The sequence below is a fragment of the Pristiophorus japonicus genome, chromosome 14, assembly GCF_044704955.1.
Source record: "Pristiophorus japonicus isolate sPriJap1 chromosome 14, sPriJap1.hap1, whole genome shotgun sequence".
Lineage (NCBI taxonomy): Eukaryota > Metazoa > Chordata > Chondrichthyes > Pristiophoridae > Pristiophorus > Pristiophorus japonicus.
This window is the reverse complement of record NC_091990.1, coordinates 173985517-174004570: the sequence shown is the minus strand read 5'-3', so window position 1 is coordinate 174004570 and position 19054 is coordinate 173985517. Positions and strand designations below refer to the sequence as shown.

Below are 19054 nucleotides of genomic sequence, written 5' to 3'. Positions count from 1 at the left end.
ATAATCAACAAAGTTAGAAAAAAAGACAGAAGATTAAATAAATCGTGTTTTTGTGATATCAAATAAAATAGTGTGGGTTGTTGCAGAAAGATACGTTGGAATCTTATTCCAAGATAAATTGCTAAGCTGGAAGTTATTGCACACTAACAGCATGTCCCTCTGCTCTGCTAGCTATTTGTATTAATCTGGTTTTAACTTACTTTCCAATCCATCTTCTTATTCTCTGTTCCTGTATCACTGCAGAAAAAATCCAAGATGACCTCATCTCGCAGGATGCACCTGAAGGTAGCTTTCAGTCTAATATGTAATTTCTTTATACTGATTGTCTCGTACACTATGTTGATGGTTTCCCATTTAACTCATTGCTTCATCGCACCTGTATTTCAGAGTTTGCTGCTCTCCCTTGCCAAAACTGCACTCGAGAAGGAAGAATCAGACCGGATAGCGGAGAAGGAGAGCTACATGGCAGAACATTGTGCTCCTCTGCAGTGTCATGGACTTTCAATGGCAGACTTACAGGTTATTTTAAGATCATTCTCTTAAAAATAAATCTATTTATCTTTTTGCAAGGCATAAAGAACTGAAAGATCTTAGATTGGGAACAAGGATCAAGATTCATTGGCCAAGGCAATTTTGAGGGGAGATTTCAATTTGCTAGCTTGGACAGTAATCTGTGTTATCATGGAGGAAATGGGAATTATTGGTACATTTACCAATTGTGTCACCTTGCTGAAACTCGCAAGGATCATCCCCTGCCTCAAAATACTATGCCTGCTATGGACAATGCTGAGCAATAGGCGACTACGTGTCCATTTGGGCGACAAAGTCAGCTCACCCTGGTTCCTCAACATCATCATTTCGGATGGCTGATGTAGATGCAGAGCAACAAGTGTAATTTTACATCTAGGTGGTTGAGCCCGATAATTGCATCAGGAGTAGCGGAGTATATCGCTGTGCTGCCTCTTTTTGTATTTGTGAATCTCGCAGGTCGGGGCCACCACGCTTTTTACTCACTAGCAGGCCGGGGCCATAAAAGGAGCGGTGAGCGGCGGCCCGTGGACAGCGTGACGGCGTACCATGGCAAGGTACAGCGCGAGCTGGTGCACGAGGGCGACAGTAGCGAATAGGGACATCATCAAGGTCCAGGGTCGGTGATTGGAGCGTGGGCAGGTACAGCAGGAGCGGCGAAGTCGGGGTGAAGGAGCGGCGAGAGATTGTAGAGGGACGTGATCGGGGCCCAGGGGGAGGCGTGATATCGGGGCCCAGAAGAGGCGAGGGGCCCAGGGGACAGCACGGGCCAGCCCACACTGCGAAATGTTTGCGCACTAGGCCCGTGCAGCAGAGCAGGTCTCCAGTCATTAATCCTTGCCACTGGACCAAGGCCTAGCTCTGTCAAGCCCCGTGTGGTGGCTGGTGTGCAACGGCCACCACACGTTAAAAAAATCCACGCACAGACATCTTCCACCCTTCAGGATGTAGTTCGGGATCTGGAATATTAGGTCTTTCATTGAAACACCTGTAAACTCACCCCTTTTTGGCGTGGAAGCAAGTCATCCTCATTTCAAGGGACTGCCTATGATGATGATGATTTGTGAATCAGGCTTTGAGTCATTATGGTCTGTTCTAAGTGACCCCAATCACACTCTGGAGAGTTATCAAATATCCACATTGTTCAGATGTGGTTCAGGGTCACCCGTAAACTTCACTGAAGATCGAAGCCAGGGATCTTCCACGTCGGTTCTTTCACGAGGCATTTGTTTGTGACTTCTTGTGAACTCTATTTGGTTTTCCAAGCATCATCAGGGCTGAAGTCGCGTTGTCGAATATTAAGCACCTGGGTCCGAACCAACCCGCACGACTTCAAGCAGTGGTGGGGGACGTTGTTAGCATCCTGGTGGATGGGGAGACGTTTGTTTTTCACGATTCGCTGGACCTCCCTGAGGGTTCCGGCATCGTGACGAACGATTGAGGGCACAATGTGCGACAGCACGGGCAGCCAGGGTGTTGGGGTGATGCACCACATTTCAGTTGGACATCAACAAGTCGAGTATTGTTCCTCCACAATGGGCTGCCCCAAGGCTCAATATTCGTGCCAACGCACTACAATGCCTAAACGAGCGACATGCCGCCAACGAAGTCGTGTAAGTTTGCATATGTGGATGACCTTGCCCTGGCAACGCATGCAGCCACCTTCACAGATATCCAGTCTACCTTGAACGGGGACCTATACACCAAGGAGGAACATTTCTGGAAATGGAGGCTCAAGCCAAACCCTCACAAACAGCAGTCACTGAGTTCCATCTCGATTACAGGAATGCTAAGCGCACCCTGAAACTGACCTTCTGCGGCAACACTGTGCAACATGAACCCAACTCCTACCTACCTTCAGCCGCCTGAGGAAAAGAATGTTCGAAGACCAGGCCCTCCAATCTACCACCAAGCTTATGGTCTTCAGGGCTGTAGTAATACCTGCCCTCCTGTATGGATCTGAGGCATGAACTATGTATAAAAGGCACCTCAAGTTGCTGGGGATATATCACCAACGATGTCTCCGCAAAATCCTGCAAATCCCCTGGGAGGACAGGCGCACCAACATCAGTGTCCTTGCCCAGGCTAACATCCCCAGCATTGAAGCACTGACCACACTCGATCAGCTTCGCTGGGCAGGCCACATATTTCGCATGCCAGATACGAGACTCCCTAAGCAAATGCTTTATGCGGAGCTCCTTCATGGTAAATGAGCCAAAGGTGGGCAGCGGAAATGTTACAAGTACACCCTCAAAGTCTCCCTGGTAAAGTGCGACATCACCACTGACACCTGGGAGTCCCTGGCCGAAGACCGCCCGAGGAGGAGAAAGTGCATCCGGGAGGGCGTTGAGCTTTTCTGAGTCTGAACGCAAACTGCATGAAGAGGTCAAGTGCAGGCAGCGGAAGGAGCGCAAGGCAAACCAGCCCCACCCACCCCTTCCCTCAACTAATGCTGTCCCACCTGTAACAGGGTCTGTGGCTCTCGTATTGGACTGTTCAGCCATCAAAGAATTCACTTTGGGAGTGGAAGCAAGTCTTCCTCGATTCTGAGGGACTGCCTATGATGATGACCTTGGGGTGAAGCTGGGACCTTCCACAACCACTTGAAAAAGGTAGCTGCCAAGATGAAAAGGGTCAAACTGGTCCAGAAACTGGCAAGCACAAGCTGGGGAGCATCAGCATCAGTGCTACAGACATCAGCGATGGCCCTTGTGTACTCTGTCGCCGAGTATGGACCAGAAGCAGCCACACTCAACTTGTTGATGTCCAACTGAATGCTGAAAAACAGTGCATCCCTGGAACCCTCAGATCAACCCCAATACCCGGGCTGCCCATGCAATTGCACATCGCTTCCCCATCCATTCACCACAATCCCGCAACCCTCTGGGAAGTCCAGCAAATCATGGAAAACAAACGTCTGCCCATCAGCCAGGATCTCAAGAACATCTCCTACCACCGCTTGAAGTCCTGCAAGCTCTTTTGGACCCACGCGCTTAACCTTCGACAACGTGACTTCAACCCTGATGCTGCTTGGAAGGTCAAATGGAGATCACAAGCATTCATAAACAAACACCCCGTGAAAGACTCGACGTGGAAGATCCCTGGCTTTCATCTTCCGCGAAGATTGTGGGCTAAACCACATCCGCATAAACGATGGCAGATGCAGTTACTTGATGCACAAATTGGAGAACTGAAAACCTTCCAGGGTACGATTGTGGTCACTCGGAACAAACCATGGAACATGGAACATATAACGACTCAATGCCCGATTCACAAATACAAAACTCCGCTACTCCTGATGCAATTATGTGGCTCAACCACATAAATGTAAAATTACAGTTGCTGCTCTACATCTATATCAGCCGTCATCATCATAGGTAGTCCCTCGAATCGAGGATGACTTGCTTCTACGTCAAAAAGTTCACAGGTATTTCAATGATGGACCTAAAATCCCAGGCTCCGAACTACATCCTGAAGGGTGGAAGATGCCTGTGCGTGGATTTTTTTAACGTGTGGTGGCTGTTGCACACCAGCCACCACACGGGCTTGACAGAGCTAGGTCTTGGTCCAGTAGCAAGGATTAACCAAGATGACTGGAGACCAGCTCTGCTGCACGGACCGAGTGCGCACACATATCGCAGTGTGGGCTGGCCCATGCTGCCTCCTGGGCCCTCGCCTCTCCTGGTCCCTGAACTCATGCCTCTCCTGGGTCCCGATCATGTCCCTCTACAATCTCTCACTGTTCTTTCGCCCCAACCTCGCCGCTCCTGCTGTACCTGCCCACGCTCCAATCACTGACCTGAACCTTGATGACGTCCCTTTTCACTGCCGTTGCTTTCCTGCTCCAGCACGTGCTGCTCCCTGGAGCGATATGTCGCCACACTGCTCCTTCCGCTCCTCAGTCCGCTACGATGGTGCTCACAGCCGCACAAAGCAGTTGCACACAGACCCAGAAACATGATTTTCAAAACAAGCACATCTCACGTGCACTTGAATCCGTGTTCCCTTCACAACCTAATGATCCAAGTTATAAAATGTAATACAATAATTCGCAAATCGCATATCTGTAAATCATCCATCGGCAATTTGTGTTTTTCATATTTTTCCTTTGCTAACCTGTCCCTCATTGTAGCTACTGGCCCCCATGCCCCATTTGGAAAAGTAGTCCTCCTCCTCAGGGTTTCTGCATCTATTCTGTTTTACAATTGGACCCACAGGAAATTGCTAACTTATGGGTGGAAGCAGATATTTTATCCATTCACTTTGGTGGGATAACATAGAAGGCAAACAGCCTTAAGAACTATTTAAACTAAAACATACGCTTTGAATAAAGATTTTTTTTAAACTTTCTGTTGTTTAGCATAAAATCTGGCGTAAACAGGGTTTCTGCCCCACTTCTGCTGGTTACAGTGATGCAGCAACAGTACGTCTGAGAGAATTGAGGGCCAATGAGTAAACTTGCACAGTGGTCCTTCTCCTTCATTTTGACTCTTCCCCAGCTCTCCAATGCTGGCTGGCAGCAGAGGAATTCAAGCAGAACTTTCTAATCAATCAGTTATTGCTTCCCATTTAAGCTTCACTGCTGTGTCTCATGCAGTTCCCAGCAGGTCTTTTTTCAATTTCAGTGATACAGGTAATGGGGGTGTGTTTTAAACTGCACTGCACTTTCAGAATGAAAAGAAAGACCCAGTCTCACCAAAATGTTGAATTTTCTCACTCTCTGTCTCAACAGGACTTATGCAAAAAAATCCATGCGCAAATAGATGTGGTTGATGAGGAGAGATATGACATGGAAGCCAAAGTTTCGAAGAGCGCCAAAGAGGTAAGGGTCATCTTTAGAAGTATGCCCCGTGTACAACCGCAACATATTTAGAATAATACCAAGCACTAATACAATTATGAAATCCCTATAAATATTTTAACCATCGAAAAGATTCGTAATTTTTAAACCTGTGCCGAAGTTACTGTATCATATGAAAAGGGTCAAGGTTGTAAAGTAGAGGTTAATATTGCAACCAAAAGCACAATCAAAGGAAATAAGAAAACCAATGATATCTACAGTGGATGACAATCAAAGAGTGAAATTGACCAATACCAATAGCTGGAAATGGACCAATAGCGAATCAGCAACTCACTTCACACTGCGTCCATTGATGGCACTGCCGATTCGCTATCTTTCTATATTGTGCTACTTGGTATTGACCAATTTCACCCCTTATATCTTTTTAACAAATCATAACATAGAAACATAGAAAATAGGTGCAGGAATAGGCCTTTCGGCCCTTCGAGCCTGCACCGCCATTCAATATGATCATGGCTGATCATGCAACTTCAGTACCCTATTCCTGCTTTCTCTCCATACCCCTTGATTCCTTTAGCCGTAAGGGCCACATCTAACTCCATTTTGAATATATCTAACGAACTGGCCTCAACAACTTTCTGTGGTAGAGAATTCCACAGGTTCACAACTCTCTGAGTGAAGAAGTTTCTCCTCATTACGGTCCTAAATGGCTTACCCCTTATCCTTAGAAAGAGTGGAATGAAAAAATGTCATTCAACCCTTTATGCTCACTCTTTCCACAAGACGATGAAAGAAAGAAAGACTATGGACTATCTACTCAATCATGGACATATTCCCACCCACTTAATCTGCATAAATACTTGTTGATCCCTCACAGGTAATCAAGTAAAACGCAATAATCATCTGTCCCCACATTGCCAGCATTTAACTTAAACTTGCCACTCAAACATTTCTCGTTCCTCTTCCTCCAATGGGCCTTACAGCAGATGAACCAATGGAGTGGATATTCCTCTTCATTACATCTGAAGAATGCTCAGTTCCCAGAGTGGGAAAGAGGAAATGAGGGTGGAAACCTTTACATCACATCTCGACAAGGATCACATCTTCCCCAGGATTTCCAGGGCTTCCCAGGATCAATATAACTAGGCTTGCACATGTAATAGGCGCAGGCTGACCATACCAATGCAAATGAGGCAGCATGGGGCATTCCCAACATCCCTCTGAATTCACCCACGGGGCACCGAATCCGAAGAGGTCCTTAAGAACTGTGGCGAAGGGGGCATGCACCAAATCCCTGTGTGAACTAAGGGATCCGTGGAGGTCCTGGGAGCATACTGACATTTTAAATATTCTCTGGAGCATCTCCAACAACAATGAGATTGCCCAAATGCCAGGAATGTAGCTGCAAGCTTCTTGGGCCTGCAGTTACACTCTGCTGCTGCTCCGCGATCCCACTGTAAGGCGCTGCCGTGGAATGCCTGTGCCCAGAGGCAGTCAGGCCATGTAAATGCCAGGAAGGTCAATGGTATCTTGGCCTTTATTGCAAAGGGGATGGAGTATAAGAGCAGGGAAGTCTTATTACAGCTATACAAGGTATTGGTGAGGCCACACCTGGAATACTGCATGCAGTTTTGGTTTCCTTATTTACAAAAGGGTATACTTGCTTTGGAGGCAGTTCAGAGGACGTTCACTCGGTTGATTCCGGGGATGAGGGGGTTGACATATGAGGAAAGGTTGGGTCTCTACTCATTGGAATTCAGAAGAATGAGAGGTGATCTTATTGAAACGTATAAGATTATGAGGGGGCTTGACAAGGTGGATGCAGAGAGGATGTTTCCACTGATGGGGGAGATTAGAACTAGAGGGCATAATCTTAGAATAAGGGGCCGTGCATTTAAAACTTAGATGAGGAGAAATTTCTTCGCTCAGATGGTTGTAAATCTGTGGAATTCATTGCCTCAGAGAGCTATGGAAGCTGGGACATTGAATAAATTTAAGACAGAAATAGACAGTTTCTTGAATGATAAAGGGATAAGGGGTTATGGGGAGCGGGCAGGGAAGTGGAGCTGAGTCCATGATCAGATCAGCCATGATCTGATTGAATGGCGGAGCAGGCTTGAGGGGCCATTAGGCCTACTCCAGCTCCTATTTCTTATGTTCTTATTTTGTTATGTAAATGTTTGGGCCCAGGAATCGAGTCCTTCCCTCACAGGCAGACTGCACCTTTGGCACACTATGCCAGTTAGCTGCCCAGCAGAAGCCTGGGAGGAGACTAAGCCCTCTGCTGCTCTGTGCAGTAATTCACCAGCTTTGTTCAAACCTATCTCTGTAATGTTTAATACTGTTCCCAACCAGGTATTTACTGTTTGACTGAGCTAATCAGTGAAGATCAATTGCTTTTGCTGTTGCAGTTTTGCATCTATTTATTATAAGTTAATAATTTGTAAGCCTTGTAAAATAAACCAATTGCAATTTTCAAGCTTAAATATTCAGAATAGGCTCCATTAATAAATACAGGCTTCATACTTTAATATCTTATGTGTTAGCAAACATTCTGGAAGAATTGAGTCATCACTGAGCATTTACTTCATTCAAGTGACTCCAAAATATGTACACTTGATTCGGGCATTGTAAAGGATGCCAAAAAGATGCTCAGCTGTTCCTCTATTAAGGTCAGATACAAAGAGAAATGATGCGACCCAGACTAATACATAAAAAAAATGCTTTTGTTCTTTTTTAAATATTTGTGACTCCCTCGACCATCTGTCGTACTCCTGCTCGGAAGGTTGGCATGTACTGACCTTCAGGTCTCTGCTAACACTTCTCTGCAAAACAGCTACTGGAAAGTTACTGAATAATATCAGGGTAACAACACATCTGATTTCTGTGGGAAGCTTTTGGCCTTCATAAGAACATAAGAAATAGGAACAGGAGTAGGCCATACGACCCCTCGAGCCTTCTCCGCCATTCAATAAGATCATGGCTGATCCGATCATGGACTCAGGTCCACTTCCCTGCCTGTTCCCCATAACCCCTTATTCCCTTATCGGTTAAGAAACTGTCTATCTCTGTCTTAAATTTATTCAATGTCTCAGCTTCCACAACTGTTTGAAGCAGTGAATTCCACAGATTTACAGCCCTCTGAGAGAAGAAATTCCTCCTCATCTCTGTTTTAAATGGGCGGCCCCTTATTCTAAGATCATGCCCCCTAGTTCTAGTCTCCCCCATCAGTGGAAACATCCTCTCTGCATCCACCTTGTCAAGCCCCCTCATAATCTTATACGTTTCGATAAGATCACCTCTCATTCTTCTGAATTCCAATGAGTAGAAGTCTAAACTCCTCAACATTTCCCTCGTCCCCGGGATCAACCGAGTGAACCTTCTCTGAACTGCCTCCAAAACAAGTATATCCTTTCGTAAATATAGAAACTAAAACTGCACGCAGTATTCCAGGTGTGGCCTCACCAATACCTTGTATAGCTGTAGCAAGACTTCCCTGCTTTTGTACTCCATCCCCTTTCACTCGGTCGGTTTTCCCAACAGCACAGCTGTGCTCCGAATCTCGCCACGCTTCAATGTGCTATGCCACCACAGAGCTGTTAATCTTCATTCATATGAAGAGAGACTGTGCAACTCCGTTGGCAGAGATTAAACTGAAAACACATTTGGTGTCCCACTGGAAAGTCAGGAGAATGTTTCATTGCTGAAGAGTCAAAACCAAGTCTAGATAGCAAAGTTCATGTCTTCATGGACATCAATTGTCTCTTCCAAGGCTTTAACTAAAATGAAAAACTTTTCCCGGTAAAAGGTTGCATTATGGAGTAGTGCTTTCTATTACTTTACAGTAGGTTAAGATTTAATCAGTCTGCTTGTCAATATCATCATCATCATAAGCAGTCCCTCGAAATCGAGGAAGACTTGCTTCCACTCTAAAAGTGAGCTCTCAGGTGACAGTACAGTCCAATACGGGAATTACAGTCTCTGTCACAGGTGGGACAGACAGTGGTTGAAGGAACAGGTTGGTGGGGAGTCTGGTTTGCCGCACGCTCCTTCCGCTGCCTGTACTTGCTTTCTGCATGCTCTCGGCGACAAGACTCGAGGTGCTAATATACTTATATTGTTGGCAGTGAACGAAACAGATCTTGAGCTATTCTACGGTAGCAGAAAATATATTGGGATAGAAATGAATCTAGGCCTCAACCAAAAGGCCTCAGTCGTGCCTCCAGAGTTAGATCGTCCCACGACTAAAATTGAGCAACTTTCGGAAGTGGGGTTTATAGCAGGCAATGGAAGGGGTGCGCATCACAAAGATTGTGAAGTCGAGGGGGAGCACTCCACTTCTCCTCGCTCCATGAAAAGGGTTATTATAATAGAAAATTTAAATTAACTTTTAGTTGGCAGCCACATGGGCCGCTGAAGAATCCTGAGCAGGGCAGGTCCAACGACTGCCCCGCTCATAGGTAACACATTGTGTAGAGGGATCCTTCAATACACGTTAGGCCCCGCATTAACATATTCAAGGACCCAACTGTTTTAGGCAGATACCCGGGACACCTATAAATGGGCATGACGAAATTAGCAGCTGGCCTAACTCCTTCGCCGATTGGGTGCAGGACTTCCCACTACTACATTGGTATGCTTTGCGCCTATTTTACACCCGATAAACGGGGGCATCGCAAACCAATTTCTACCCCACAGAATACTCGTCTGGGGCTGTTGATGAGAATTACTTTAGGAAAAATGGTGTGAAACTTGCCCCAGTGAAGTACAGTACTGGAGAACAGAGCACTTTTGATATTTACATTTTCCTCACTTTTTAACGTACCTGTTATTGTGGTAATCACTTCCACAAAGCTACATAGATATCTAATGTATTGCAGTGGTGCCTTCTCCTGAGGCAGTCGCCCGTATCGAGGATGACTCGCTTCCACACCAAAAAGGGATGAGTTCAATGAAGGACCTGATATTCCAGGTCCCGAACTACATATTGAAGGGTGGAAGTTGCCTGTGCGTGGATTTTTTTTAACATGGGGTGGTTGTTGCACACCAGCCACCACACGGGCTTGACAGAGCTAGGTCTTGCTAAATGTCCGCAATTTGCAAGTTTTCAAGTGATCCTGCCAGACATATCACACTAGTTGCTTTCCTGCAATACAAAGTTGCTTCTCGTTCATTATCTGTGATTTAACACCCTGTTGATGAACATCAATGAAATTGTTTGGAGAATAAACAGAAAGCTGTGAGTTATTAATTAAAAGCACATAAGTAACACTGTCTCAAACAGGATCTTGAAAGTTGCATTTTATCTTAGCAGAATATATCAACAATTTCAATACCGTACAGGAAGATTACGTGGTGTGAACTAACATAAAACTAGGCTTAATGTATCTTCATGTTGATGAACACTATCGTCTTTGAGGGGTCAGAGTCTTCAAGGGTCCATTGAAGGCGGATATTATTCTTTGATCTCTTCTGGATAGCGAGTTTAAGGTGGATTTATGCACAAACTTGGACAAAAGTAAAAGTAAGATTAAAATTCCACAACACCAGAAACACTTGTTGATTGCAAAACCTAGATAAAGGATTAAGATGAATTAAATCAGGCAGTAGGTGATTCTAGACTTGGGTTTTAATATGGTGTAGATTGTGGAGGAAAGAATACAGAAATATAAGAACAGGAGTAGGCCATTCAGCCCCTCGTAACTGTTCCGCCATAAAATTAGATCCCAACTGATCTGGATCCTAACTCCATCTACCCGCCTTGGTTCTGTAACCTTTAATACCCTTGCCTAAGAAAAATAAATCAATCTCAGTTTTGAAATTGTCATTGCCCTAGCCTCAACAGTTTTTTTTTGGGGGGGGGCAGGGTGGGGGCGAGTTCCAGATTTCCACTACCCTTTGAAGTGCTTCCTGACATCACCCGGTGCTCTAATTTTAAGGTTATGCTCCCTTGTTCTGGACTCTCCCACCAGAGGAAATGGTGTCTCTATTGGTACGCTCTCAACTCCTTTGATCATCTTGAACACTTCAGTTAGATTACCCCTTAATCTCTATTTAAGGGAATACAAGCCTAGCCTAGTCAGCCTAGTCTATGAAACCTGTTCTCATAATTTAACCTTTTGGCTCCAGTATCATTCTGGTGACTCTGTGCTGCACCACTTCCAAGGCCAATATAGCCTTCCTGAGCTGCGGTGCCCAGAATTGAACGCAGTTACTCCAGATGGAGTCTGATCATGGCTCTGTACAGCTGTAACATCACTTCCACCAATTGTATTCCAGCTCTCTTGAGATAAGGGCCAACATTTCACAAGCCCTTGTAGGTTGTTTTTATACCTGTCCGCTAGCTTTGAGTGATTTCTGTACATAAGATATCATCATCATCATAGGCAGTCCCTCGGAATCGAGGAAAACTTGCTTCCACTCGTAACATGAGTCCTTAGATGGCTGAACAGTCCAATACGAGAGCCACAGTCCCTGTCACAGGTGGGACAGATAGTCGTTGAGGGTAAGGGAGGGTGGAACTGGTTTGCCGCACGCTCTTTCCGCTGCCTGCGCTTGATTTCTGCGTGCTCTTGGCAACGAGACTCGAGGTGCTCAGTGCCCTCCCGGATGTGCTTCCTTCATTTAGGGCGGTCTTTGGCCAGGGACTCCCAGGTGTCAGTGGGGTACATAAGAATTAGGAGCAGGAATAGGCCATTCAGCCCCTCGAGCCTGTTCCTCTACTTGGATTCATTAATCCCTCTGCTCATCCACCGTTCCTAGCTTCTTATCATTTAGAAAATACTCTGCTCTATCTTTCTTGGGGCCAAAGTGGACGACCTCACATTTTCCCACGTTGAACTTCATCTGCCAAAGTTTTGCCCACTCACTTAATCTATCAATGTCCCAATGCAACTTTCTGCTCCCATCGAAACTATTTACGGTGCCACCTAGCTTCGTGTCGTCAGCAGACAGAGAGCAACTGGGAAATAATGAGTTACAGGAAGACGGCCTGATGAGTCATGGACCTGGATTTACCTTTGCTACTCTGCCCCAGTTAGGGTGCAATAGCAGCAGAAAATAGCCAGAAAATTGTGTGCAGAGGCCCAGTGCCAACTCCCCACCCAGCCTAAGCTTTATTACATAAGAACATAAGAAATAGGAGCAGGAGTAAGCCATAGGCCCCTCGAGCCTGCTCCGCTATTTAATACGATCATGGCTGATCCGATCATGGACTCAGCTCCACTTCCCTGCCCGCTCCCCATAACCCCTTATTCCAAACTGTCTATTTCTGTCGTAAGTTTATTCAATGTCCTGGCTTCCATAGCTCTCTGAGGCAGTGAATTCCACAGATTTACAACCCTCTGAGAGAAGAAATTCCTCTTCATCTCAGTTTTAAATGGGTGGCCCCTTATTCTAAGATTATGCCCTCTAGTTCTAGTCTCCCCTATCAGTGGAAACATCCTCTCTGCATCCACCTTGTCAAGCCTCCTCATAATCTTATACGTTTCGATAAGATCACCTCTCATTCTTCTGAATTCCAATGAGTAGAGGCACAACCTACTCAACCTTTCCTCATAAGCCAAACCCCTCATCCCTGGAATCAACCTAGTGAACCTTCTCTGAAGTGCCTCCAAAGTAAGTATATAAGAACATAAGAACATAAAAATTAGGAACAGGAGTAGGCCATCTAGCCCCTCGAGCCTGCTCCGCCATTCAACAAGTTCATGGCTGATCTGGCCGTGGACTCAGCTCCACTTACCCGCCCACTCCCCGTAACTCTTATTTCCATTATTGGTTAAAAATCTATCTATCTGTTATTTGAATACATTCAATGAGCTAGCCTCAACTGCTTCCTTGGGCAGAGAATTCCACAGATTCACAACCCTCTGGGAGAAGAAATTCCTTCTCAACTCGGTTTTAAATTGGCTCCCCCTTATTTTCAGGCTGTGCCCCCTAGTTCTAGTCTCCCCTACCAATGGAAACAACCTCTCTGCCTCTATCTTGTCTATCCCTTTCATTATTTTAAATGTTTCTATAAGATCACCCCTCATCCTTCTGAACTCCAACGAGTAAAGACCCAGTCTACTCAATCTATCATCATAAGGTAACCCCCTCATCTCCGGAATCAGCCTCGTGAATCGTCTCTGTACCCCTTCCAAAGCCAGTATATCCTTCCTTAAGTAAGGTGACCAAAACTGCACACAGTACTCCAGGTGCGGCCTCACCAATACCCTGTACAGTTGCAGCAGGACCTCCCTGCTTTTATACTCCATCCCCTTTGAAATAAAGGCCAAGATTCCATTGGCTTTCCTGATCACTTGCTGTACCTGCATTCTATCCTTTTATGTTTCATGCACAAGTACCCCCGGGTCTCGTCATCTGTTCAATAAGGTACCACGCCTTTTCTGACATTTGCTAGAAAATCTTCGGGATTCTCCTGCTCCCATTATTGCTCCAGTAGTGACAGAGTTTTTTGTAATGGTGGAGATTACATCAGGAGCCCACCCTGCATAAATAATCAGCCCCTACTCAAGAAATAAGGTTGGGGTTGGGATAGTGGGTGGAAGTTGCTATCCGACTCTCCTCCAGCAGGAGTAAGAGAACACAGACCTGATTTCAGCACAATGAGGACGCAGGTACCAGGAAGAATGTCTAGGATGGTGGAGTTGCAGCCTGCGTTCTTTTTTGGGCCATTTCCTATTTGCATGTTGTTAGGTATGGAAGAACTCCACAAGACTGAGTACTGTGAGCTAAAACTGATGTGACCTTAGTCTCTTTAATACAACTCCAGAGTGCCCAAGCAGCATGGCAAACAACCTTTTATACGCCCTTGCACGAAGTGTGCAGGTGATTCTTGGGCCTCCAACAGTTGCGCCCTCTGGTGGCAAGTCTTACACAGTTACAATGTTTACATACATAACACATGTAAATGTTAATGCTTGACTCTGTCAATGTTACAGATTGATGACCTGAACTTGAAAGTCTTCGACCTGAAAGGCAAGTTTAAGAGGCCACCACTCAAGAGAGTGCGTATGTCTGCTGATGCCATGCTACGCGCTCTGCTGGGCTCCAAACACAAGGTGTCCATGGACTTGAGAGCCAACCTGAAGCAGGTGAAGAAAGAGGACACTGAGAAGGAGAAGGTAAGACAACATGCTTGAAAGCTGCGGCTGAACGTTTTAGTTCTCCCTTTGATAGACAGCAGCTCGTACCTCTGCACTGGCCATCTGACGTGAAGACAAGTTTTCGAAAGAAAGTTTCCTCAGCCTGACTGAGTTACTAGTTTAACGTTTCTGACCTCACTGGAGTTCAAATGTCAGATCACAAAGGTACAAGCTGACTAATTCGCAAATCCAAAAGCAATATACCACGGATTCTGGAAATCGGAAATAAAAACAGAAGATGCTGGAAATCCTCAGCAGGTCAGGCAGCATCTGTGGAGAGAGAAATAGATTTAACGTAAGGTCATCTGGTGAAAAGTCATTGACCTGAAATGTTAACATTTAGCTTTCATGCTTGAAAAGTGCTGTATCTTTTTAATAACGAAATCCTGGGTCTGCATTAAGCCAAGGACTCAACGCATTTGTCATATGAAAGCTGCAAAACCAAACTTTCCATTGCCTTTTTTATCCAAGCATGAAGTGCTATATGTCCCTGCTTGGTATCCCTGAGGGAGGCCCACCATCACTGGGCCACAACTCGTGCTGTTCTAACCAGACTTCAAGAAGGTGCACAACAATAGCTCAGGCATGCTTCTCCCTGGATTCCTTTTATCCATCCCCTCCACCACCCTGCCACGCCCCCCCTCCCCCCCCACACCCCCAGAAGGACCCTAAAGGAGGAGAGACAGAGGGATTTAGGGAGGGAATTCCACAGCATGAGGCCTCGGTAGCTGGAGGCACAACTACTGAGGTAAAGGGAAGAGGGGATGCACAATAGGAGTACAAGGAATAAGAACATAAGAAATAGGAGCAGGAGTAGGCCATACGGCCCCCCGAGCCTGCTCCATCATTCAATAAGATCATGGCTGATCCGATCATGGACTCAGGTCCACTTCCCCGCCTGCTCCCCATAACCCCTATCCCCTTATCGTTTAAGAAACTGTCTATTTCTGTCAAATTTATTCAATGTCCCGACTTCCACAGCTCTCTGAGGCAGCGAATTCCACAGATTTACAACCCTCTGAGAGAAGAAATTTCTACATCTCAGTTTTAAATGGGCGGCCCCTTATTCTAAGATCATGCCCTCTAGTTCTAGTCTCCCCCATCAGTGGAAACATCCTCTCTGCATCCACCTTGTCAAGCCCCCTCATAATCATAATGGAGAAGCAACACTTCAGTCTCCAGAGTTAGTCTCAGTGGGAGTAATGTTAACTTTTGGTGATAGTGTAAAAATGGGCGATATTGGCTGAGCCCCGCACTATATGCCTCCCCCAGTTTTCCAGCGGAAGAGGTGTATAACAGGCAAATGATCTGATATAGCCCGTTTTACACTATTGGCAAAAGTTAAAATTACGCCCAGTATTTCTGAATTAGAGATGAAGGAACAAAAGATCATCAGAGTTCCTATCCCTGCTTCGTGACTCCTTTGGGGAAGTGCACCTATATGGACTTCTGTCAGGGGCAGAACCAGGCTAGTTGTAATGCCCACACAGTGTTTGCCTTCACTGTTTCAGCTCACATGTGAAGAATGACCATTCAAGCACAATACTGGAGCAGGGCCAGCGCTGTACCCCAGCTTGAGTCAAATACCTTCACGAGAGGAAGGGAGAAAACTGAAATAAAAGTTACACGGAATTATATTTGTGTTTCTCTTGTTGTAAATCTCAAAATGGAAGTTCCCACCCCCTCACCTTTCTCTTCTGAGTGTGCTGACTTGTGCTGGGGCGCAATTGCAACATCATTCCGAGCCTCACAGAAGTTTTCTTTCTTGACGTATGAGGCGAGACATCCCTGCAATCTCCAGCAGGGATCACTGGATACCCATCAGGAGCTGTCGAGATGGCAGATTTTTCCGCCCCTTTCTACCTTGAATGATTCCTCGGACCTTACGTTTCAGTTTCACATGGGCATTTATCATGTGAGTCAACACGGAAGCCTCAGAACTATGATTAAAGGGGCATTAATATTTATTTCAGTTTTGGAAAAATTGAAGGCTGACCTTTAACGGCGGAAAATAAATTCCACAGGCCCGTGTGTGTTCGCACCTGTGGGTGTGCACATTACTGGACATACGGATCATGCGTTTGGTCAGTGCTTCTGATAGACCCAGGCAAGGAGATGCCAACAGCTTCTGTTATTGTTGTTGTGTATGCAATAACTCAATAGACTGAATACTATAAACTCCGAGCAGGTAAAAACCTGGCTCTACTTTATTAGGGCCCAAAGTGCACATTACAAGATGGCTGGGCTTTTATACCTGGGCCGCACACATGTGCCCACACACCCCAATGACCTCCGACAGTGGCGCCACCTTGTGGCGAGTAAACCCAAGCAGACAAAAATGACAATTGTTTAGCTGAACTTCCTCCTTAAATTTCACAAATTGCTCTCACTGTAGGATCTGCGTGATGTTGGAGACTGGCGTAAGAATATTGAAGAGAAGGCTGGAATGGAAGGCAGGAAGAAGATGTTTGAGGGCGCTGAATAAAACTTGCCTCCGTAAAACCAAATACTGTATTACATTTAATATTTGTAATAAAATATATGTAGGTCAACTTTGTTCTCATCAGTATTGGAAATGTGTTGTGCTGATTTAGTAGTCCCATTTGTATTGAGAGGATAACATGGCAGTTGGAATGAAGGGGTCAGGATCTAGATTTGAACTTAAGCCATCTTTTCCCTGCTTGACATTGGGCCATAATTTGCTGTAGCAGATCAACGAGTAGTGTCCGCCATTGATTAGACTTGTCCTTGCCCGTTTAATCGTATGATATTTTGAACCGCAAGTTGCTGCAATTGCGAGCTAATAATATCACAGCGAGGGAAACCAGGCATCTGGGTACTTGGTAAACAGGGCAAGCAACTGTGTATCTCCTTAACCAATCAGATTGAAGGATTGAGAAGTTAACAGCGTAAGGACTGAGAGGGAAGTGTAAATTCAAGTGGGTGCGTTCAATGCCAAATCAGGTACAGTGAAGAGGAATATAGAGAGGGAAAGAAAGATTGGATCGAGAGAGAGAGAAAAAAATGTACATCTTTCAAATCTCCAACAACATTAAAACCTGAAGGAGTGACACTTCACACTTGCAGTAGTTAATTTTTAATGCCAGAGAGGTTGTTTGGCAGTAATTAACACTTATCACGCCATTAAAAGGGTACTTAGACAGGAATGGACAAGACTTAACTTTCTGTGGTGAGTTTAGTTCGTATCTACCGCTCAAATGCAGCAACTTCAGGCTGCTCAATGCATTTCACTGCTGAGCCAGAAGTGAGATACCATTTTTGCGAAGCTAATGGAGCAGTGATGCATCACGGATGACAACTTTTGGATTTCTGCATTTAACCGTGAATCTGCCCTCACCTGAAGTTGCTGTACCATTTACGAATAAATAACGGCATTATTTTGACAGCAAATTATGGCCCACCATGCATCTCCATGCAGCCCTAATACATGTTAAATGTCCGTTACTTTGGAAGACAAAAAGGTACATAATAACTTATAGCAGCAATTGTAAGAAAATTTATTTTATGATCTATGTACTGCACATCTAAAGTTTCAGTGTAAATAAACTCTTCAAAGCCGGCTTGATTTTTTAATCATGAGTATTCTGAGGCTTCTTTTGGTCACTTCTGCTGTAATGTAGGACTCTCATGCAAATGCATGGCGCAGTGACCAACATCCTTGTGCAGTGTTCTCAATGCCAGTAACGGAGCCATCAACCCATCAATGGTGGCGGGGAGGTGGAGGGTGTTGCAGGAGGAGTGGTTTGGCTATAGGGTAATTGGGTAGAAGGCTATGTTCGACTTGCATAGCTATAACAATGTTGGAGAAATACCACCAACGATGTTTCCACAAGATCCTACAAATCCCCTGGGATGACAGATGTACCAACATTAGCGTCCTTGACCAGGTCAATATCCCCAGCATTGAAGCACTGACCACACTCGATCAGCTCCGCTGGGCTGGCCACATTGTTCGCATGCCAGACACGAGACTCCCAAAGCAAGCGCTCTACTCGGAACTCTTTCACGGCAAACGAGCCAAAGGTGGGCAGAGGAAATGTTTCAAGGACACCCTCAAAGCCTCCCTGATAAAGTGCAACATCCCCACCGACACCTGGGAGTCCTTGACCAAAGACTGCCCTAAGTGGAGGAAGTGCATCCGGGAGGGCGCTGAGCACCTCGAGTCTCATCGCCGAGAGCAAGCAGAAATCAAGCGCAGGCAGCGGAAAGAGCTTGCGGCAAACCTGTCCCACCCACCCTTACCCTCAACGACTATCTGTCCCACTTGTGACAGGGACTGTGGCTCTCGTATTGGACTGTTCAGCCACCTAAGGACTCATTTTTAGAGTGGAAGCAAGTCTTCCTCGATTCCGAGGGACTGCCTATGACGATGATGAGAATTGCAACCTAATGTGTCAGAGCCTGATTTCCAGCTGTGGCACCAGTTATCCATTGTCAACATAAGAATGAAGAGGAATCCTACCTGCTGTTTTCTGTTTGCAATCACGCTACATTAGGGAGGGACATGGGGCAAAGGCTAAGTGATTCTCCATGGGGACTAAACAAAAAGATGACACTA

General features: G+C 45.6%; 1 protein-coding gene across 1 annotated transcript; it reads left to right on the top strand.

Annotated features, from left to right (window-relative positions):
- Positions 1–220: 220 nt before the first annotated feature.
- Positions 221–18069, top strand: LOC139280238 (troponin I, fast skeletal muscle-like). The gene is made up of 5 exons (XM_070899866.1): positions 221–285; positions 388–519; positions 5261–5350; positions 14272–14454; positions 16871–18069. The coding sequence occupies exons 1-5, from the start codon at positions 256–258 to the stop codon at positions 16958–16960; spliced, it is 525 nt and encodes a 174-aa protein (XP_070755967.1). The 5' UTR covers positions 221–255; the 3' UTR covers positions 16961–18069.
- Positions 18070–19054: the final 985 nt, after the last annotated feature.

What these genes read in the sequence shown, in the direction of transcription:
- LOC139280238 (XM_070899866.1), top strand. Translation starts at nt 256, where the DNA reads ATGACCTCATCTCGCAGGATGCACCTGAAG. An exon ending in CTCGCAGGATGCACCTGAAG is followed by an intron (nt 286 to 387) that starts GTAGCTTTCAGT and finishes CCTGTATTTCAG; the next exon opens with AGTTTGCTGCTCTCCCTTGC. An exon ending in TTTCAATGGCAGACTTACAG is followed by an intron (nt 520 to 5,260) that starts GTTATTTTAAGA and finishes CTGTCTCAACAG; the next exon opens with GACTTATGCAAAAAAATCCA.